Raw genomic sequence first — 23,407 nt, 5'->3', positions numbered from 1 at the left:
CCGAGGGGGGATACCCCTGGGGACGCCTCAGGGGACAGTGACACAATCAAATGGCATTCAGCACACAATTCATTAAGCATCGGAAAGCAGAATGACTTTTTCCATGGCACAAATCATCAGGAAGTCCAGAATTTTATTGGCCAGATTCTTTATTGTTCTTCCAGGGCGTCAGGAATCCGCACCCTGGATGATTAAAAGCACCAGAAGCCAGTGTGCTATTCAGCTAGTCAGCTTCCATTGAGGAACAGGTACAGAGAGAATAGAAAATACAGTTACATGTTTAAACAGCCAGAATGCTCAATTTCCAAATATGAAAACTATATAATTCAGAAACTAATTGAGACGAAGTTTTAAAGAATTGATGCAATAATGTAGTGTTGCCTACTTAAAAGAATATGTCCCTTACCCAGCAGGCAATCTTTGCTCCTGAAAGAGCCGGTTCTGTTCGGGAGGGATGAAAGGGTCCCAGTCTTTCTCTTTAATCAAGGCTTAATGCTGGGAGTAGGAGTGTGAGAAAATCATTCTCAAATGGCCAAGAACCCTGAAAAAGAGTGGTGTGAAACTGCCCGGCATAGAAGTTGCAGCACTTTGCAGCACTTTGTAGAAAGTGGAAGGGCGGCCAGTCACAAGCAGCTGGTGCTGACTCTGCCGTCAAATTGGAGAACGTGGGCCCGGACACCCCCCGAACCATGGCCTGGCCCTTGCTGCCCTAAACCATGCCTAGCACTGTCCCTGTTCTCAAACTTTATCCTAAATGTACTTGACGGTCTTCTAGCCTGAGAATTTGGTCATGATTTAAGTGCAGTGAACAGGCAGCTAGAGTTCTGGTCACAAAGACTTCAAGTGGAAAAATCAGGAACTATCTCTTACTTCCTTTCGTCCCTGTGTGCCTAGGACAGTGTCCGGCCAGATGCTGCGTAAGTGAATTAGTGGGAAGCCTTCACTGAAAGGAGAAGGGGATTCACAGGCCTGCCGAGGCTGGAAGGCTGTGTTTAGGAAATCAGACGAGCAAACCCAGGAAATGAATTAGCACTCTATGACGCATTTAGCTATTGATCAAAGAAAGAATTTATTCACAGAGCTTTTCACATACAAACAAAATGGCACTTTTTGATTTTTTTACAAAATGAATATTGAAATAAATGCAGTCAGCACAGTACAACAATGGATGAAAGAAAACAAGGTCTAATGACTGGAAAATGTCTCTCATTACTCTCGTTTCGGCAACTGAACTCTCTCCGATAGTGGAAAGTTGCCCTTCCACTTTGTAAGGATATCACAGCAGAAGCTACTCTGAGAAATATTGCATATTTTTGAATAATATTGAAATACAAAGGCTTAACTCATAAGTGCGCATAAATGCTGAAAACGGGCATGTTTTCATATGTTGAGGACAGAAGAGTCTATGCCAGATACACAAAATACTGATAGAGTGGTCTATTGGTCCACTTATTGAGTGTAATGTATGCCTTATAAAGTGATAATACTGTGGCTTAAATGTGTATTAAAAAGGAAACAGAGTCGTGGTGCCCCGCTGCACCCCCCCATACCGTCTGCGACCATGTGTCTGTGCAAGGGCACAAGTGGGGCTGCGTCTGCCTGTGCTTTCCGAAGCGCCATGACCTACAGGGAACACTGGCCCGTTACCCTGCTTCCCAACGGACCCCACTTTCGACTAGCCCTTTCTGTTCTCAGAATCCTCAGCTTCAAAAAACACAAAAAAACCAAACCTTGTTTGCATATATAATTGCTTGTGTGTGTACGTGTTCTACGTGAACAGTCTTCTGTGGAATACAAACACCCAACATCCTGCAATATTTCAGCGTTTGGTCCCTTTTCTCTATCATTCCATGCTCTCCATTTTTTTTTCACAAACCTTGTGCAATTCTTCCACATTGGGTGACGTTCTTGATTCCACCTGGTTTCATTTCCTTACACTGGATGGGTGAGGGGCAGTCGGCCACCTTGCGAAAGCGGCTGGAGGCTTCGGCCCCTGCAAGCCCCTCGGGCCGCCTCCTCTGCTCCCCGCGGCTCCGGCTCAGTAGGGGTACTGCTTCTGCTTCTTGCCCGAGAAGCAGGCCAGCCACGCGCACAGCAGCACGGCGGTGGCGGCACCCGCCCCGGTGCAGTAGTATGCCCAGCCAACTTCACACTTCCCTAGGGACACAAGAGGGGGCGGGGGAGCAGGCACAGGTCAGTGGGGTCGGGCGGGAGGCTCTGTTACCTCCCGCAGGGTACGTGTTCGTGATGCAGCAAAGGGAACTGATTCGCAGGGCACTCCGTCAGGTGGGATGCCAGCAATATCACAGGTCCTGGAGGCTGTCTGTGCACAAAGCCGGGGTGCCCGTGGGTGCGCTCCAGAAGGACCTCCTGCCAGCTAGGAAGGTGGAAGCCTGTTCTCCTCCACCACTACCTACTCCCCTGGCGGAAGAAGAGGGGGATTTATCGGCAGCAATCTGGATAGAAGAGGTGAAGGAACTTGTTCTAATTTAAATCATCCTAATCCATATGCATAATTAGGCGCCCTAGGAAAAAATTCAAAATATAGATACAGTTCTGCAAAGGGGCCACTCTAAAGAGGAGATCCATTTGAAGGGCAACGCTAAAGTCAATACCGCTCTTCACATGTAATTGCCAAATGATTCACACTCGGCCATTTGAACTGGAGAGCGAACAGTCCCAGATTCTTCTGGAGTCAACATTAACCTTTAAATTAAAGTGTCACATAAATGAGAACATAACGACAAGGGTCATTACAGGTCCTGATCTCTCAGAGTTGAACAAGTATTAATAGTAATAGTAACACACTCACAATACTGAAAATCCAATTAGCCAAGGAAAGCAAGAGCAGCCATCTTAATTTCAGAAAGAGCAGACTCAAAGCAAGAAAGTTATTAGGGATAAAGAAGGCCATTGGCCAACGATAAAGGAGTGAATTCTCCAAGAAGACATAAGAGTCTGTAAGATGCTTGTGCCTAACAACCAAGCATCAAACTATGCAATACAAAAACTGACAGACTTCAAGGAGAACTAGATGCATCCATTATCAGAGTTGGAGATTTCAATACCCCTCTACTGCAAACGACAGACCCAAAAGGCAGGAAAAATCTGTGAGGACATAGCTGCCATCATTCAACTGAATATAACTGACATCTATAACTACTTTAACCAAAAAACAGCCGAATACACATACTTCTCACAGTCACATGCAAAATTCACCAAGACACTGGGGTATAAAAGACACCTTATAACACTTAAAAGAATAGAAATCATACAATGTCTGTTCTTAGATCACAATAAAATTAAACTAGAAATGATTGTCAGAAGGATGATTGAAAATTCTCCAAATTTGTGGATATTAAACAACGTGCTTCCAAATAGCACATGGGTTAAAGATGAAATCTCAAGAGAAATTAAAAACATACTTTGAACTAAATGAAATGAAAACATAACATAAAAATTTGTGGGATGCAGTGAACCAGTGCTTAGAAATTTACAGCTTATACTGAATGCATATATTAGAGAAGAAGAAAGATCTAAAATCAATAATCTAAGCTTACACCTTAGGAACCTAGAAAAAGAAGAGCAAATTAAATTCAAAGTAAGCAGAACAAAGGAAATAATAAGTATTAGAGCAGAAATCATTAACATTCTATGAGACCATCATTACCCTAACATCAAAATCAAACAGACATTACAAGAAAACTACAGACCATCATCTCTCATGAACAAAGGTGAAGAATTCTCAAAAAAATATTAGCAAATAAAATCTGACAGAGTATAAAAACAATTGTACACCCCAACTAAGTGGGACCTATCCCAAGTATAAAAGGCTGGATCGGCATTTGAAAATCAACTGACACAATCCATCACTTCAAAAGACTAAAAGAGAAAAATCACCTGATCATATCAACAGATGCAGAAAAAGTATTCGACAAACATCCAACACCCATTCATGGTTTTTAAAAAATCCCACTCTGTAAAGGACAGGGTTAAAAAGAATGAGAAGACAATCCACAGACTAGGAGAAAATATTTGCAAAAGACACATCAGCTAAAGGACTATTACCCGAAATATATACAAAGAACTCTTGAAACTCAACAATAAGAAAATAAGCAACCTGATTTCAAAATGGGTCAAAAGAGACACCTCACTAAAGATCTATAGATGGCAGATGAGAATATGAAAAGATGCTCCACATCGCATGTCATCAGAGAAGTGAAAATTAGAACAGTGAGATACCACTACGTCCCTATTTGAATGGCCCAAAGCTGGAACACGGGCACCATCAGATGCTGGTGAGGGTGCGGAGCAGCAGGAACTGTCATGCACTGATGGTGGAAATGCCAAATGGTGAAGCCACTTTAGAAGGCAGTTTGGTGGTTACTTACAAAACTAAACATACTCTTATCACAGAATTCCACAATCGCACTTGTTATTTACCCATAGGAGCTGAAAACTTATGTCCACATAAAAAATCTGCATGTGATGTTTATAGCAGCTTTACCCATAATTCCCAGAACTCTGAAGCAACAGAAAACCTCTCAGATCCAGGACTCAAACCTGGGATTTAGATTCCAAGAATAAGATGAAATTGACCCAACATATCCTTTCTGAATTAATGGATAGGTTTCTGCATTCATCAATCCCCCCCCTTTTTTTTTTAAACAGCAGACAAGTTATTTTTGCATGTACAGTAAGGGAGGTCTCTACATCTTTCAATCAACAGTGTCTTCTATGCTCTAATTTTAATCCCTCTCTCAGTCAGTGCTACGACCTTACCAGAAAATGCCCAGACAACAATCATTTTCCTCCCTTTTCTTTTGTTTATGTTTATACATTGCATTCAGTACAAACACATACCCCAAGATAGCTGGATTCCACAGTCATTGAAAATACACAGCATAGATTGAGAACTTTTCCTCCAAGTAATCTTTTCCAACAAAGTAAATCTGGGATTTTATTTCAAGGGTAACTCTAATCCCATTTTGGCTCAGAACTTTTGGAAAGAAGTTCCCGAACCAGCTATGCACTTACAGCTTCAGGCAGAGTGTCTTAAATTTAACAGGACATGGGCTCCCAAAAGATCGTATCTCCACCCTAGGGTAGGTCTCACTGGCACAATCACTGCCATTAATACTGATCCACAGGATAAGTATATTTCAAGCGTAACAGAATCCCCTTCATGGGCCAGATTTTCTGATAACTATATGCTAATGTGCCTGGGAGTTTGGGGAATAATCTCCATTCTGAATTATTCTTTAGTTGGGTTAAATAAATCCAGGAGGGAGAATTAATAGGTAGCTAGAGAGAGCAAGTGGCTTAGAACCTTTAAAAAAGTCAGCAAAACTCGTGCTCCGTCCATTCAGCACAGGGCTCGTATACAGAATACAATCAATTGTTCATTAACAACAAGGTATTGACCTACAAGCAGTTTCACGACCTAGCATGGAAAATGGAGAACATAATTCTTTATTAATTATTGGACGCTTGCTCAAGTAAAAGCAGTAGATGAGGCTATTTGAGAACAGTATATGTGGCCGTAGCCTCATGTGTTAGAGGTGGAAAAACAGCACCACAGGGCTGACTCCCAGAGGACCCAGGAGAGGGCGCATGCCTTTTCTTTTTTCTCCAGGGAAATCAATAAAATGGCAGAAGTTTGAACTTTATGGGCTCTTAACTGGCTTGGCCGCTGTAGCAGACGGTCCCGAGCTCCACCCACCTCCGCTGCGTCCCTGCGCTGACTCTGGGCTCCCCTCCTTCAGCTTCAGGGTGCACTTTGCTCCTAACAGCTTATACGTGGCCCCCTCTTCAGAGGGCCTGTGAGCACAGAGGCACTTTGCCCCAACCCTCTGAGAGCTGAGCGCCCCATGTATGGCCTGTAGCCCATGACTGACAGGTGGGGGAGTACACCAGGCCCCTTTCTTGCCCCCAGGGGCACATGCTGCATGGAATGTTCCAGAGCTCCCGTGAGGTCAGGTGGGGCCGGGGACCTCGCTGCACCTAGCTGGGTGTTTTCTCCTTCCCTGCCGGGCCTTCCCACCTCCTGGCTGGTGTCTCCTTGGCAGGAGAGAGCCCTTAGCCCAGCTGTCTCACCCGCCCCCTGCGCCACCATCGTCCTCGGGCAGATCCAACTGCGCATTCTGTTAAGTGTGTATGTGCCGTTTCTCATACTTGGTACGTTTCTGGAACCTTCATAAAACATGTTGTCAGCTCCTCAGACTATCTGTCAATCAGATGAAAACAGGAAGGAAGGAAACCAAATAAAGGTACTTGAAAAGTACACCAAAGCAGAAAATGTTTGAGGATGTCACAAAATATCGCCACTAATTCCACATCTATGCAGAATATATAATTTATATATTTTGGGGCTTTACATTCAGAAACTGGCTCAGATCCAAAATGAATCCAAAACAATCAATACGATTTTAAAAAGTATTTCTCTATTTCAGATACGAAGACTTTCACTAACTAGGTAATTCATAAAAGAAGTAATTATTAAATCAATATAGATTTATTCTGGTATCTTGGATTACATCGACATATAGCCAGCCCATCAAACTAACCCCAAGACATTATACAGAAGCATGTACCACACACACACACACACACGAGGGAGCGTATATAGTGTGCTCAGCAAAGGGAAGCCTTCAGTTAGCAGCGGAATCTAAGCTGTGGCCCGGCTGACGAGCGCGAGTGAGCCACGCGTGGGTGTGCGGGGCCAGGGAGGACTGCGTCTGCGCTCACGGGGATGGGACACGTGGTGGAGAGAGGCGGGCAGGGTCGGCTCTTGTCCAGGTGTCGCTCAAGGAAGAGTCGGACGCTGCTCTGGGCGTCAGCGAGAGGTGGGGCTGGGCGCAACCACCTCCAGGGCTTGGGAGTTTGAAGTCTGGAAACTTCCTCGCCAGCATCTTCCTCTGTACTGGTGCGCGGAAATGCCAAGGCCTCAGCAGTCCTCGGTAAGACTCGAGTACCTGCTGGCTGCGTGGCGACGTCACGGAATGCGAGCTCCGAGGGGCGGGGCCGCGGTGACCAGCGGGGCTTCATGCGGTGCGTGGTGCTGAAGATGATCCTGCAGTTTCTGTCGGCAGCTGCGCTTGACAAAGCCTGGGACGACCTGAAATGCGGGTCCTCTGGCTCCTGGACGGCCAAGAAGAAGAGGGACCTACACTGTCCCTTTTGCTGCTTCTGTGTAGCCCGTGAATGCAGCCAGTAATCTAGCAAACGAGAGCCGCTGCATCCCCCCCTGAGGCCTGTTATCTCCCCTCCCCAGTCTGCACGGGTCGCACCTCCATCGGCCGCCGAGCAGCGGCTGAATATACCGTCTGTGTCCAGGTGAATGGGACCGGCTGTGGCAGGACCGCTGTGATCTTGGCTAGCGGCCCTCGCTTCTCTTGGCTAAAGCACAGTACCTGCTGGAAGAGCGTGAGGGCTGGCGGGCTATTTCTGGTGTGCCATGAAAGCAATGCCCAGGCCGAATCCCAGGGCACACACAGACGCCTGCTAAACGATCCGCCGTCCGGACGCAGGCACAGACCAGCTCCTCAGCCCGTCCCAGCTCTCTACCTATGCAAGGGCTTGGGAAGGCCCCCTGCATACAAGAGCCGCCAGAGGCAAATGTAGGCAGGCCCCAGTGCAGGATTCTGTTCTCTGTGGCCTCGAACGACCAGAGAGCCTCTGAACTGAAGACCAGAAGCCAAGCCCTTTAGGGACACCCACGCCTTGGCTGCCATGCAAAGGTGAGCCGGAAACCTTCAGAAAAGCTTGCAACAGTGGTTAAAAATATGAAAATATGTGCCTGTGCACAGACAGGTAAATGACCAGTGCTCCAAGTTTCCCAAATGTACACTGTCCCTCCCCACACCCCACCGAGAACCCTGGAGAAGCCCAGCCTCCAGTCCCAGAGGGCAAGTGCTTGCGGGGCAGCCCAGGCCAGCGCTGGGCTGCTGTCCATCTTAGTTTGTATTGATCAGGCCTGTGGTATGGCAGTTGTTACAAGAACGGCCATATGCCTGGATGGATGTTTACATCCTCTCATGTAAGGATAGGGGGTGTCTATAGCCCTCTTAGCCAATCCACAATCTTGAATAGTTTTAATTTCACTGATTAGAGTCCATTTTTGACATGCATCCTGCTAATCCCACCAATAAAGCTCCATTTCTGGCCAGCCCTGCTCACGTGAGGCCCCCAGGGCCGGCCGGGGTGTGGACAGCGGGACACCTCCACCAGGCCCTTGGGTTCTGCTCTGGGCTGCGAGCCTGCATCAGGATCCCTGACTGACACACACATCTCACTGCGTCTCTCCTGAGTGTGTAAAATGACTTACAGGCATTGCAGCAGTGTGTCAAGAACTGCGTAGAAACTAGATTTTTACTCTACTTGTAAGCTCACAAATTAGCCACAATCTCATGGATGCTGGTGAAAGACAGGAGGGCCCAGCCAGAGGCAGAGACAGGCACAGCCTGCGTGCCGCGCGAGCTTCTTGGCCACACCTGTCCCCTGACCTACCGTGTTCCACAGGGGCTGATGTGACAGAGTCTTGAGTTTGTGTCCCAGTTGAGGAATCCCACACTTAGAGAACCTCAGTATTTTTTATAGTGTCTTGCCAATGGGTTTCAGCTCCCGACAAGTTCACTATGGATTCAGAGATGAGATTTCTTCACTGGACTGAACATTTGGAAGAAACAAACTCTCATCTTTTTCCAACGCAGAGGCTGCTTTTAGATTATGGCCTGTTCTTGAGAAGCCAAGAGAGTTATTTCAAGAGCACAAAACAGAGTGGCTTCTTAATCAAATTAAATAGCAAAATGAAAGCAATAATTACTCAAATTTACTGGGCAAATTAGCAAGACAAATTAATTGAAACACTACTTTTGATCATGAGGATATAATTAGAAAAGGTTTCGGTGGATAAAAATATCTCTGAGGAATGAATTAAATCAATTGGACAACCTGATTATAAAGACCTTATGCGTGGCATGTAAGTCCAAACTTACTACTATGGAAAGGAAGCCGGAGAAAGACCATCAGCAAGTGTTCTTCGACCATGGGCCTGTACGAATGCCTGCATGAACGATGGCAGCCGACACCGAGCGGATTTTCCTGTCGAAGTACTGTTCTTACATTTGTACTGTTTCGTTCTCTTATAAAGTAATAAATAAAATCACCTTCGTTAACAGTTACACACAACAGGCCACTCCTGACCCTTCATCCACAATGCAGATGTCATGACGGAAAGAGCTGCGTGGGGTACTGATGTCTGACTAAAGGCAGAGGACGGGCATGCCTTCTCTCTTCTTACCCTCATCGTCCTTACAAGTGCCATGACTTCTCAGTCAAACCTGGTTCTGTAAAACTCTGAACACACCCACGCCAGTACCCCTGGCAGCAGCGAATCATTCCGGAGGGGACACTTGGCAAAGTTGGCCCAACTAGGCTGGGGAGAGGCTTTTATTCCATCACTGGGAGAGAGACTGAGCTCGTGTATTTGACCTGAACAAGGATGCTTCCAGCCACGGTGCCGAATGCAGTCATGAAGGACCAAGAAGAGGACTGACCTCAGGATGGAGCCCAGCGTGAGACGGAGGGGCCCTCGCGCAGGAAGGACCTGAGGACGGCAGGTCTCCAGCTCAGAAAACCTGAACGGCGTATTTTGAGCCCCCAGATCCGTCTAGTCACAAGCTCACCTCCGCTCTGGCCTTCTTGTAAGAGAGATTGCCAATGTCACCTTTGTTTATTTAAGCCAGTTGGAGTCATACTTTTGTCACCTAAAAGCTAAAACACCATCAGTTACATGAAACAAAATAAGTGTCTTTTTGAATTCTAGCAAAGTACAAAAATTAATTTTCTGTATGAATTAGAGAAATCATTTTTCGAACTATGGCTGCTGACCCTTGGTCCTTGGATCATTTTGGGTACTTGTTTAAAGCACAAATGAGAGAACCATAGTTTCTGGGCTACAGAAACTAAAAATCTACATTCTTACCAAGTCTGCCTCTGATTCTAATGGTCCAGAGTTACTGTCAAGGCAAGGTGTACAATTCACAGCTGGGTAATTATGAAAGTCAGGTGCAGCCCATTTGGGCTCTTGTTTTCCTGTTTTAAAAATACATTTAAGCCTGCTCTTTGCTTCTTCATCGTAAGTGTGGTCCAAAAGATACCAGACTAGAAATCATTGATTTGTAAAAGTGGGTACTTTTTTGCAAAATTGCTTCAAAGCTCTGTATTTTATAAAATATTAAAATGTGTGAGAACTAACCCATAGCCTTGTAAAATTATTTTCAAGGCATTTAAAATTCCTCCCCAAATCTCCTTTCTGAAGAAAGGAGGCATTTTTGAGAATAGACTCAACGAGACGCCTACCACATTACTTTAGACAACTACAAATGTGAGCTTTTTATGAAACGCCTTTCTCGCCTAACTACAGCTTTTGTGTTCAGACTCAGGTTAAATATTATCCCCCTGGGAAGCCCTTCCCGCCCCTCCCCATGTCTTCCTACCCCTCCAGGGTGCCTCCCTGGGCTCCGTCTGGCTCCTCCAGGGCCCCCACTGCCACCTACCCCTGCACGCCACCCTAAACACACCGCGCTCACTCTTCACCTGCCCGGGTCCTACAGGAAGCTCAGCCAGAAGTCCCCAGGTGAGGACAGGGCCCCTTGAATTGAGATACAGCAACAATTAAAATACCAGTCAGGCTGCTTCCAGGGCTAAGTAAGGGAAAGTGTACTCCACACATCACCCCATAAGGAAATGAACTGCTGTGTGTGGGCAAAGTCAGGAATTCCTGGGGGAGGCCAGCTGCAAGGTGACTGAACCACAGGCTGGCCTCTCTGCCCACCTCTGTCCCTGCAGGCTGCTCCCACCATGCTCCTGCTCAGAGGTGGCTGCCCGAGGCAGGGAGAGCATGGCTTCTGCATCACAATGCTCCTCAGAAGCCTCTGGAAGCATCTCCTCTGTCTCACTGGCCCACATGGGCTTAAGCCTGCCTATCCCGTGCTGGTGTGAAGAGGTGAGGTAACAAGATTAGTTTATGGTGCATGTCCCATTATTTCACCATACTGCACAAGAATATGGCAGTGTTACACAGGATAATAGGATAACTGGATGGGGCTGGTCAGTGCAGAGCCCTAGACTGCCCTAGGGTCCTTAGCAGCCGCCCTCGGGGCTGAAGTGATCAACACATGAGCGCATCTTTAAATGAACCCATTTCTAGAGTGTCAGCAGTATGCTTGGGTTAAGATAAGGGGCCTTCAGACTTCAGCCCCACTGCCTGTTTTTGCAACTGAAATTTATTGGCACAGTCACACCCGTTCATACACAAAGGGTCTTTGAGGTCACAGCCGCAGAGCTGAAGAGCTGCAACAGAGACCCTACGGCTCACAAAGCTGAAAATAGTCACGAACTGGCTCTTTACAGAAATGTTTGCCAACCTCTGGCTTAGACTTACAACTAGAGTGGAATTAGTATCAGCAAGAGCCACAAAGCCCGCTGCGCTGCCCGAACCTTTTCCTTTCTAGCACATTTCCTACGCACGTTGTGTTTTTGAGTATCTGCCTCTCCTGCTAAGTCACGTTACCTAGGGTGGCGGATAGTACCTCTTACCATCACTTGCTGACACCACATGACTCGCGCTAGTGTGGAGCCTGGCACCTTGTGAGCACCCACACACGCCTGTCGGCTGGATAACTGAATGCATGTACTCCTTAAACCCTCTTCCATGTGGGAACAAAAGCGAGGGTTCCTTGGGGATGTGCTCTAGAGAGCGAGCAACAATGTTTCCATAACGGGGTTCCAGGAACGTGACCCATATTCCACAATACAGAGCTCATGAACCTTAATAATATTAATATTTCCCAGCCTTGGGAGGAAGGTGTGCCCATACATTCCTTTGGGAGGAGGCAGAAAGGTGCTCAGATCCTCAAATGCAGCAGAAACTAGGTGTGGCCCCGGCAAGCAGGATGTCGGCTACTAAGTTGGCCCTGGAGCCATCCTTACTGAAGATGCTCCCCCTCACGCTCAGAGGTAGTTGGCAGGACCTCTGAACCCCAAATCAGCACCAGTCCTGAGCTCTCTGTCAAGTGTGCTCTGTAATCTGTGACTTTCTCATTCACTTGTGCTCAGCCTTCACTGGTGTTCTTAGAGACCAAGAGCCCTTTTTTATAAAGAAAATAGGCAGTTCCATAGGATGGGCCCACTGACGAGGCTATGCCCCAGGTTCTTGTTAGGTCTTCTTTCCAAAGAAAACATGGCGTGTCTGCAAAAACCATAGTAACCTGGAAAACAGAACTTGATAAACCCCAAATACTTATTCAGTGGATCCAGAACTCATTTTATCTGTAGATGATGCCAGTTTCGATTATTTTTCTGACCATCAGATCTAAGAGAAGTTTAAACATAGAAAGGCAAAAATTAAGACAACACTGTAGTTTTTCAATTGCTACCATGGCTTTAGTGAGTTCAATAACGTAAGAAATCACTACCAGTAGTAAAGAGCCGAGCTTTCAGTTTAAGTCTGACATTCAAATTTTTAACCTGCAATACTGCGAAGATGCAAAATACTGGGGGCAGTAGTGACAGTCGCAAAAACAGGAACTGGGTTTCATTAAAACCTGCTAATTAATAAAACAACACACCACAGTAAGAGATCAGCAAGAACACTATTCTCATCAAGTTGAGGCCTGTGTGATGCAGCCAAGAATGCCCCAAACAGCAAAGAAAGGAAGAAAGGCCAAACACTGAATTAAAATATCTCCCTTGGACACAGTGTGTTTCCCCCCTAAAAAAAGCCGATAGTCAACTCTGTGCCGGCATTTTCCCTTCTCTGCATTCACGGCCACCACAGACTGACCCAGGCTTATTAGCAAGCCTCAGCATCAGGGAGTCTTGAGAAGCAGCACAGGGAAAGCGCTTATTTTTTATCCATGCAAATCGAGTGGAAGTTGGAGCACCAGCTTCTCTGAATGAGCCAGTACTGTTTTGAGGGAAGCAAGGTTTTTTCCATCCATTGAGTCAGACAAAAATGGCTCATTTTCAAATTTGTAGACTTTGATGTGGTATCACATTGGTCCGTATTTCTCACTGTCTTAATACAGTGTCTGTAATTCTTTTCCTAGACGTTCTAACACAAAATTTATAAAGGGACTTGGGATAAAACAACACCGACAATAGACCAGCTCCCTCAACATTGTTCTTCTTAGAGTGAAGTATTTCATCTGAAAAGTGAATGTTGACGTGAGGAACTCTCTACGCATTAATTGTCAACAGCTTAATTTTCTATCCATATGCTCGGGGAGAGTAGGTTTGCTATCATTCGTCAGTAAGTGTTTCATTGGTTCATGGTCATTGATCCAGTAACACCAGTTCTGGAAAAACATTCTAAGAATATAATTTGTAGAGATTCATATTCATTATATTGCTCATTATAATATGTCTTAAAATAACAGAACTGGAACAGACTAAATACCCAACTGGAAAGTAAAAAGGACGCGGTTAAGCAAATGTAGGTTTGTCAACCAAGTGAAATATTGTCCAGTTATTGCAAGTTATGATGACGCAGGTCGTGTACCACCAGGCAAACTTTCAATAGATGGCTGAGTACACTGTGGCTACAAGTGAAAAGTGCCAGAAATGCCCTGATGAGGCACCGGGAAGACAGGCCACCCGGAGCCCTTGGGCAGCGGGTGGACTGTCCCCTGCACCTCCATCCCTGTGGTCTCCTGGTGACTTGTGCCCACTGGTCCCTTGTTCCTTGGCAGTTGTGCATTCCTGGCCCGCAAGGGGCTCTGTCTCCTGCCAGGTAATCCACACGCATCCCTTTGTCCAAGACCCACCTCGACTCTCACCCCCGACACAAAGCTGTCTACTACTCTGGAGCTAAACTTACTGTCATTGCCTGGTTGGAAATGACTCTCAGGTACACTGTGGACCCCACTGAGCTATTTTTAGCACATGCAGTGAGTGCTGATTTTGATTATGATTTTGAATGAATAGTCAATGATTATAAACTTGTCAGAACAGAAGCAGTATCTTATCTCTGTATCCAGGATACTTCCCATAGTTCAGGCAAACCGTGGATGACCAGTAACTCTTCACTAAATAAACGGGGGAATGAATGCATCGCTGCGCGTGATGCTGGTAATACCGGGATACATTTTTCTTCCTCACCCCTTTTCCATCTTCGGTGTCTATAAAGGTCAGGTAGAGCTCCTTTCTACAAGGAGTGCCCCCCCATGAAGAGAACTTACCCAGGTCAAACTGGCCAGAAACGTAGCCACAAGTCTGCCGGACCTCCTCACTGTCCCAGCCCAAGGGGTAGAGGGCACAGCCAGCACCAATCAACAAGCCTGCAAAGACATAAGACAAGAGGGCTTTACCAGCGCCCATCTGCATCTCTCGCTAAGGCGGGGAGGGATCAATATTAGCAATATAAAGAAAGAGCATGGCGCCCGCTCTTGGGAACAAGCACCCACTGCGGCTCCCTTAAGCAATCCAGGGTCAGTTTGAGTCCAAGAACAATTTCAAGTCTGCTTAAAAGGAAAAAAACAAACTTGATCGACAGCTTAGTTTGGTCCCAACTTTGCCTTTTAAAGCATTAAAAGCCTTGCAAATCCTGTTTAGGGAACACAGTCCAGAAGCTTTTTAAATCACTCTTGTAAAAAGCCAACCGACTGCACCACCAATCCGTGTAAACAAGTGAGTCGAGGGACCCTCAAAGGTAGCAAATGGATTGGCTTCACTTCGGTCTAGTTGCTCTTCAAACTACTGTTCTCTCGCTGTGCCCCAGGGCGGGTGAGTCAGCGCATGGACCCCTCAGTGACATCCCTCTACTGTGGGCCTCGCTTCAGGGGCGGGGTTCCTGTTATCGTGTCTTCACCTCTCCTACCCTTCTCTGTGTGGTCCCTCTATCCTTCGCTGTGCAAACGCTCTTCAGTCATCAGCTCTTCTTCAGGAGGAACTGCTTATATGTGCGTGTAGACTTGGTGTGATGTGGTTGGAGGTGAGTTCGGGGTTTCCCTACATCACCTTCTCAGACCTGCCTCTGAGAACATCTTTGTAATGGGAGGAATCTGCCCTTGTTCAATTTCAGCAGTGTTAAATCTTAGATCACATTTTGGAAAACAATGTTTGATGGAATCATTGTTTGAATATCCCTGAATCAGACACCACTTAGATATTATACTGTATGCAAAAACGGGGCTTCGAGAATATTCTGGGATTTGAGGTGTTACCCAAATGATCTCTTAGTGACCTAAGGGGATTTTAATGACTCTAGTTGCATAATTTACTCTTGGGGAGCAAATGGCTCAGTTAGAATCACTGGCTTACAAACTTTTATATTAGCGACATTGGTTTTTTAATTAGATCTGTAAACCTGGTGGTTACCATGAGGGTTTATGCAGTATTTTAACCAAATTCCTTTGTCATCTGCCATAAAAGACATTATGGAAAAAAAGTCACAATATCACACTTTCTGAAAATCTGTGCCTATTGGTGTAGAAGTGAAGAAACAGCCTGAAGAAGGTGAGAACAGAGGTGGGCAGATGGAGGGGACATGAGACCATTCGCACCTACAGGCTCATTTGCAATTAAGAAGCAATTGATTTTTGAAATCCTAGCGACGTTGCAACTTTAAAGGGGTTACAAGTAAATCACAAATTAGCGTAAATTAGTTCAATCTTAAATTTCCACCAAGTACCTCGCTGAAGTCAGCTATCACGAGGCAGCAGATCACGAGGAAGGCCATTCTGTGTTTTGTAGGAGGTCTTAGAAATCGAGAGGCTGCCCTTTAAAAGGGAGGAAAATAATCATCCAACGAATGGCTCAATAATTCTTTAGCTTAAAAAAGTCCTTTTGAATAATGCACTGACTCTTATGCCACTTCAACCTGAGTACCCTAGGGTTTAGTCCTCACCCTATTCAATGGCATACAAGCCAGGTCAGTGCAATGACCTCCTAGAGGAAGTCAGGGTTGAGGGAGAAGAGAAGGCAGACAAAGGCACAGAGGCAGGCCCTTGGGGGCTGCACTGTGCATGGTAAGGGTCCCCCCTTTAGCCCAGGTGGCCTCCAGGGCCTACACCATAGCGGGCACTCTGCCTGCCCAGAAACCACCTTCCGCAGAGAGCTCGTGGTGGAAACTGCTGGTTTTCACACAACGCTAGGAACATCTGCCATGATGCTAGTTCTTTCTTAGGGTTTGAGTGGGAAGTCTGAAGATTGTAAGGAGCTCAACGGTCAAGGTAGAACCCGATGGCTGGGAATTTTCCCATCTGCAAAACTTTCTATTCAAAGTCCGTATTTAACACTTAGCCAGAGAAATATTAACATAACAATTCAGCTCCTGTCAAGAAGGCAAAACGAACCTGCAGCCAGGCCCAGGCCAATTACTCTTCACAGGTGGTAAGAAGAGAGTCCTCCTGTGAGACTCATAAAGCCTTATTTTTTCCAGGCTGCTCTTGCAAATTTTATGTGATCTCACTTTTTTCCATGACTATTGCTTCTTTCTTTTTTCCACAGTGTGTTATTTTTTTTATACTGAGACTTTTTCCACCTATTGCCCCTTCGGTGGTCACACCAGCATTTCCCATCAATTCATCTTTTATGTTTTTTTGGATACTTATCCATCCTTTCTCTTCTTTTTTGTAGCAAGCACTCAGGGAAACTGTTTTCTTTACTTTTCTCATGAAAGCTGCTCCGTCCCGCAGCCTGTCTGGACTTTCTCTGCAAGAGGCTGGCACGTTTCCATCTCCAAGTCTCCATACGCTGATCTACGTGCGCCCTTCCCATCCGTTCTCACCGTCCGCTGACGGTCCCTTCCCAAAATGGAAATAAAAAATCCAGCGGTGGAGGGAGAACAAGAGCTCAGACCCTGAAAGCATGAGGAGGAGGAAGCTATTTGTTCTGTTAGAAGGTGGCTTGCTTAGGCTTTTGAAAATCACACCTCCTTTCAAAGAGCTTTCTAGAAACTGAGGCTCAGAGGACAGAAGAGGCTTGTCCACGGATACAAGCCCAGATCAGTCCCAGGGCTCCTGGGTCCCAGTCCAGAGGTCTCTCCCACCTACCAGATTCCACTGCTGGGACACAAGGCCTTTTAAGGTCCCACACTTGCCACCCTCAGACTGAGTTCAGCCGCAGACACGTTGGATTTGACGAACTTCATGCTTTACTAAGTGGGGCTCTTCACCTGCAAGTCCATTATTTCTTGTGTCAATAGCTGAAAGACATGCCAGCACTGAGCCTGCACACAGCTGGCTGGAGTCAAGTGACGGCAGTCCCATTAAATGACGCAGGGGCCCCGGCCAGCCCCAAAGGCATTTCTGACCGGGGACTATCGGTTCTCTGCATATGTCTTGAACTTTCTCATCTCTGAAAGTTGAATCCCTTCTCTCTGACGGAGACACTATTACCCCTTAAGTGACTCCACCATGAAAATAACAAGATTCCACCTGATTAGTAAAAGACTCTGCTGTTAAGTTCTAGAAGCTTCCACAAACAACCTGCCCTGGCCTCTTCAGGAAGATACAGATTTACCCCTTTCTGTGAGCTCCTACGGGAGGCACTGCATCCCATTTATTTGGGGCTTACCTCCTTGCTGTAGTTATTGGTAAGTATTGTATCTCCTGGAAGGCTGGGAGTTCTGCTGTATGTTTTATTTGCATTCACCCTACTGGTTCATGATGTCTGTTAAATATTAAATACCACAGGGCACAAACAGAGTAGCGCCCGTGGTGGCTCAGACTGGGCTTTCTCCAGGGAAACTCTCCCCACCATCAAAATTTCTACCTCACTCACAGAGGGAGAGCAGAGCCTCAGATGAATGCCTCCTTTTCCAAGCGGACCTGAGCAGCTGATCAAAGCTGTGAACATGATTTGTGCTACCTAGCGCTTCACGGGAGGCATAAAAGGAAAAATCACAACAGCATGTTTATCTCCCTTTCTTTGCTGGTTCTGGCAATAGTATTACACACAGGCAGGCTGAGTCAAAACAATTTTCTAAAAATATGGATCAGCTGAGACCATTTAAAGCCTCCTTTTATGGAGTTGATGTGAGGACTCTCCCCCGGGCTGTTCTGGGTAGTCTTTCCCACCGCCTGTTCCTCCCATAGCAACCAGCCTTCTAAAAAATATGTTCTTCCCCCTTTCCAGGGGGAGCACAGCCTCCCAAAGGCTGATAAGCAAGCCCGCATTCCTCCCAGGAGCCCGGCCAGCTGTCCCAGGGCCACCGTCAGGGTGGGACACATGTGGGCCTGGCCGAGGCTCTGCTGGGCAGTCACTGGTCTTGCTGGAGGGCCTGATGCCACTCTGTAGGCGGGACTGGCTGCGGTCCAGTCTATTTCAATCCTTGCAAGGATGAGTTTCTACTTCTCCAACTTTATGAAGGAGAGAGATTCTGGGGAATAAGCTGTATGGGCCGTGATTTCACACGGATGCTCCGGCGTAAGGGGCAGAAAATCAACTCTGAGTCTGTGTTAAGCTCTTTGCGCAGCTGCTCGGACGGTTGCTGGTGGCAATGCCAAGGTGACACGGCAGCTTCGCTTTCAGCATAGATTCTACCTCTTTTGTGTTAAAACCAATAAGCAAAGGAAATACAACTGCTTTCAAAGAAGCTCTATAAACCGATGATTTTCAGAATATGTGCTCCTAAAAGCTGCCTGCACAAAGGCCTGGGATTTCATTGAGAAAGGAACCCAGTGGACATTTAGTCCCACAGCTTTTAATGCTGTGCCCTTCAAGGCCCTGGGGGATGTCCATGGGGGGCGAAGAGCACCTGCACAGTTGGGAAGGGCCAGGGGACCTGGAGGGATGGAGGGCAGACAGCCCCGGGCCCCTCTGCTGCTCCGCGGGGTCGGGCCGCACCTACCTGCTCTCCCAGGGGCTTCCTGGGCCTGTTTCATAGGAGAGGAAGGTTCAGCTCCCAACATTTTCAAACTGTGCTAACCTGGTATGATGGGTTGGATTGTGTCTCTGCACCCTCAGATATTTTGAGGTCCTAATCCCCAGGACCTCAGTCTGTGATCTCATTTGGAAGTAGGGTCATTGCAGAGGTAGTTAACTGAGGTCTCAATGGAGTAGAGAGGCCTGTAATCCAGTGTCATGGGGTCCATGTAAGAAGACAGCCACAGGAAGACCCCTGGACCAGACAGACAACGGCTGCACGAAGACAGATGTGCATTTGGAGTGGGGCTGCCACCAGGACCACCAGAAGCTGAGACGAGGTGATGATGGGCTCTTCTCAAGAGCCCTCAGAGGGCACAGCCCTGCCAGGACCTGGATTTCTGACATGTGGCCTCCAGAACAGTGAAAGAATCCCTTTCTGTGGTTTCCAGCCCTTTCTTCCAGCAGCCCTAGGAAACTAGCAGACCTGGCCAAAAATATTTTCTTCTTTCACTGTTTGACTTTTTTACCCTCTTAGGAAGTAAGTGGACAAAGGGAAGTGCATGCAAAGAAAAAAGTGGAAAGTTATTTTCTCAGCTTACTGACCAACTCCTGCCCCTCACCCCACCCCACGCTCTCTGCCTCCTCAGAAGGGCCTCCGAGAAGGGAAAAAACAGAGGCTCTGGGCTTCCCAGGCACGACGCCGAGGTTCAGTGAGGGGTCCGCAGTCGGCACACGTGACACCATAAATCTCTGCCTTACTGGGTCAAAGGACTAAGGTCTACTGGGACCCTCACCCTTCCAGCCTGGAGGAAGCATCTCTTACACATCAGCCATAGTTAGCCATGCATGATGCTTGGCAGGGGAGACCCAGGCTGTGTGATCATAATTTATAGATAAACGGCTTCTTTCTTCAAAGCGCTCAAAGAAATTTTCAGATTTTTACTTAATTCATCCTTGCAAGCCATCCATGAAGGAGGCAAAGGAAGGTCAAACACCCCCTGGCCTGCAGTTCATCTCAAGGTTGGCCTCCCTTTATTCCTGCCCTCACGATCACGGAGCTAGTCTTCTTCCAGCATACAGACTTCTGTTTTGAAGTTGACGTTCATATTTCCATATAATCCTAATTCTGGAAGCTCCTGGTTAGCAGAAGAAAATAAACCCCAACCCCCCCACCCACCTTTTGCGGTGGGGAGGGCTCAGGAAAGCCCGAACGACTCTTTAAATAAATTGCCGTTTCTTTTAAGTTTTAGCTCCTGAATTAGCTGGAGGTCTAGGAGACTCGGTGCGCGTGTGTGTGTTTATATAGAGGGAGCAAAAGTTTATAAATATACAAAAGAGAAGCAAGAGACTTGCCGAGTGGCATTAGAATGCCATAAAAGTTATTTTAGGGTGGAGGCAGGACCTCAGCATCTCAGCACACACCTTCCGTGACTCTTCGGGTCTGTTCTCGGATTACGTCCCAGGAGACTCCCCCAGGACTGCCAGGGTACGAGATGTGGGGGACAATAATCGGGGAGACTGCAGAGGAAAGAGCTTTAGTCCCACCTGGGGGCTGCTCCTTCTTCGCCTGCTTTCCTGCTGAGCTTCCGAGGAAGCCGTTCTATCCTCTCCTGAGCTCCTTGGAGAAAGAAGTTATTTAAAAAAAAAAAAGGCCATGTGACATTGGGCTCTGTGGACGGGACCTGTGAGTCTCCGCCTTTAATTTACCATTAGGGGAAACGTTACTGTGGCAAACAGTGACTGGGAGTTCCGGGAGCCAGTTCCATCCCCTGGCCCGTATCCCAGGTCACTCGGTGCCAGGCTTCATTTCACCAGCCTGGGAGCTGTACTGGTACCAGTTTGCCTTCTGGGACCATTGAATCGATGGAATTTAGCCAAGCACCACCAGCCTCGAATACAGCAGATCACTTTTTACGACCATTCGACATGCGTGCAGCTAACCCGTCTACAACTCAAGGTCTTCCGTGGAGCCAGTAATTGGTGCCAGAATGCATGTTTTTAAAACCGTATGGTTTTCCAGATGCTATAAAAATTCCATCCAAGGACTTTCAAAGCTTCAACGCAAGTTGTTTGCAACCCACAAGAGCTTAACACTCCACCTGGTTTATTCTGCTGCCTATATTACAATCTGTAACTAACCACATTTCAATAGTACTTATAGCCATCTTTTTGAGGAAATCAGTACAGAAATCACAGTCTAAAGTGGTTTTAATATGTTCATTTATGCTCAAAATGGTTTGAAAGATTCAGAGGAAAAACTGAGTTAAGCCTCTTTGAGAGGAAGAATTTAAAACAGAAGGTTTTAAACCAGCAAGAAAATACGTTAAGCAGCATTTATTAGAAGAGGAAAATGACCATTAGGAAGGAGACAAAATTGGAGGGAGGGGTGCACAAGTTCTTTCTAAACTCTTAAAAAAAAAACACATATGTAGATATATCTTGATTGGAAGCTTAGGGTGGCAGGTCTAAGAAAGCAGGGCAGGAATTATTAACTCTGGCTTATGGACGGGGGAGAAGCATGGGGCTGAAAAAGATAGGATTCTATAAGGGCCAAGCTGTGGGAAGGAAAGGACCTCTGAGAGGTCAAAGTGCTACGGCTAAATTGCTAGTGCCGCCTCTTGCATCTTTACCAACACCCGGAATGGGACGGAGGGCCCAGGAGATCAGAGGACACTGCCTGCCAGGGTTAAAATAAAGAAATTCATAAATTCAGTCTGATCCTGGAAGGTGAACCCGGCGTGAAGTGGAAATGAGCCGTAGCCAAATGTAAGAAGCGGGATGGCAACAGTGGGTACCTTGACATGACACCTTGCGCCTCAATGATGGTTTCTGTTACTGTTAACTTGTGAAAAGAAATCGGCCTCACTTCGATCCGTGTAAATTAAATACTCAGTTTCTTAGTCACATTAGCCCATTTCACACTTTCCACAGCCACACATGGCTAGCGGCTGCCCCAGGGGACGGCCCAGACCCAAGGAATTTTCATTTGTAGACAGTCCTACTGGACATCTCTGCTGTCAAAGGAACAGCTTTTAGACTTTTCAGACCGTCATAAGGATGGCGGGTGTCAGTGAGAGCCTTCTGTATCTCCCCAGCACCAAAATGCCTGTCAGCATCAACCGTGATGCGCATTCCAACTTCCTTTGTCCCTTTTCCTTATTATATCTCAGTTTCGACAACTTCAAGCTTCACCGCAAGGGAGATAAACAGGAAGAAATATAGAAAAAAGGTAGTTTAAACACAGCATAGCATACTCCAGGCGATATGTAAAAAAACTAGCTTGGATTGTTCCTTTATGGAGCCCACGTGACCCTGAATTCTGGTGTCACAACTACGTGGTGTGTAACCGCAAGTGCCCAAGAGACACACCGAGTGGCCCAAGTCCAGCATATCACAGACACCCGGGTGTCCTTTCAAATGTGGGGTGGCTTTAATGACACTTATTTGGACTTTTACAGAAGTGCACACAAGTGCCACAGCCATTCATGTGAACCCTCTTAGATAAACAGCAATGAAAGTAAAAACTAGAAAAGGAGAAATCCAGTATAGTTTGTTCCTCATTGCCTATTTCTCCCCTTTAAACCTGAGAACTTGCCCGTTTTCACCGCAGAAGAGAAATCCACCAGCTTCATGATTAAACAGATGTGGGGAAATTGGAATCAGCAGCGGAAAATGACGACCCCACCATCTCCTGCTGCCGGAGTCAACGAGGGCCGGGGGGCACCCCTCCAGCGTGTCTGTGCTCTGCAGAAGTTATCAGACTGGTGCTGCAGCAGATTGGCAGAATGATGGTCGCTGAGCTTTATGGAGATGTACATGATTAGCCTTTTCCTTCTGACTTTTTGAAATTTAGGTTTCACCAAGTATCCCCACTGATTAGTTACCCCCATACCTTTCTTGGGTTTGCCAGCACCCTACCCCCGGGGCTATCAGTCTGCTTCCATCAGCTCTATGTTGCTGTGAACAATTAACCAGGATGGTTAGGCTGTGGGACCAAACACATCAGGGCCCCACATCCGAACCCCACAAGGCAGTGAGCCTCCTACCAGCAACACCCTTAACCCTGTCATCCCGGCAACAGCAGCCACTGGTCCTGGGAGCCCCTGGGACGTAGGGAAGGATCTGGCACGTGCTTAAAAAAAAAATCAATCTAAATGGTAGGCTTAATGGGAAATTCAGATTTTCTCTATCTATAAAATGGACAAAGTGTAAGCTCTGCACAGCAGTTCTTTTTCAAAATCAACTGGAAAAAAGTTACCAGCTGTATTTTGAATATGCAACACAGACTCACAGATGCCACGTCAGTTTTTACGAGGACATAAGGTGACTGTGGAGAAGACTGACAGCTTGGCCACGCTTGGCCCCGAGGGCGCCTAGGAAGGAGTCTTCACCTGTGATAATGGGAGGGGAGGGCGGCTCTTCCCGATGAGTAAAAAGCAGTGCGGCCCCAGGGTGCACTGTGTCACTGTGCTGCCTAGCGGCTCACCTCGAGGGGGCCCTCCCAGCCCACCTCTGCTCAGGGCGCCCCCACCCC

General features: G+C 46.9%; 1 protein-coding gene across 3 annotated transcripts in view; it reads right to left on the bottom strand.

Moving 5' to 3' along the window:
- Positions 1-1,050: 1,050 nt before the first annotated feature.
- The window catches only part of LHFPL6 (LHFPL tetraspan subfamily member 6), a 142,001-nt gene continuing 119,644 nt past the window's right edge, over positions 1,051-23,407 (bottom strand). For all 3 annotated transcript variants that reach the window (XM_036904913.2, XM_036904915.2, XM_036904912.2), the window contains exons 3-4: positions 14,244-14,342; positions 1,051-2,157 (exon numbers count right to left, since the gene is read on the bottom strand). In XM_036904913.2, the coding sequence (XP_036760808.1) occupies positions 2,039-2,157; positions 14,244-14,342 (218 nt within the window). In that variant the 3' untranslated portion in view covers positions 1,051-2,038. The remainder of the gene's footprint in view (positions 2,158-14,243; positions 14,343-23,407) is intronic.

Source organism: Manis pentadactyla, chromosome 2 (assembly GCF_030020395.1).
Source record: "Manis pentadactyla isolate mManPen7 chromosome 2, mManPen7.hap1, whole genome shotgun sequence".
NCBI lineage: Eukaryota > Metazoa > Chordata > Mammalia > Pholidota > Manidae > Manis > Manis pentadactyla.
Note: the sequence above shows the minus strand (reverse complement) of the source record. Positions and strands in the feature narration are given on the sequence as shown.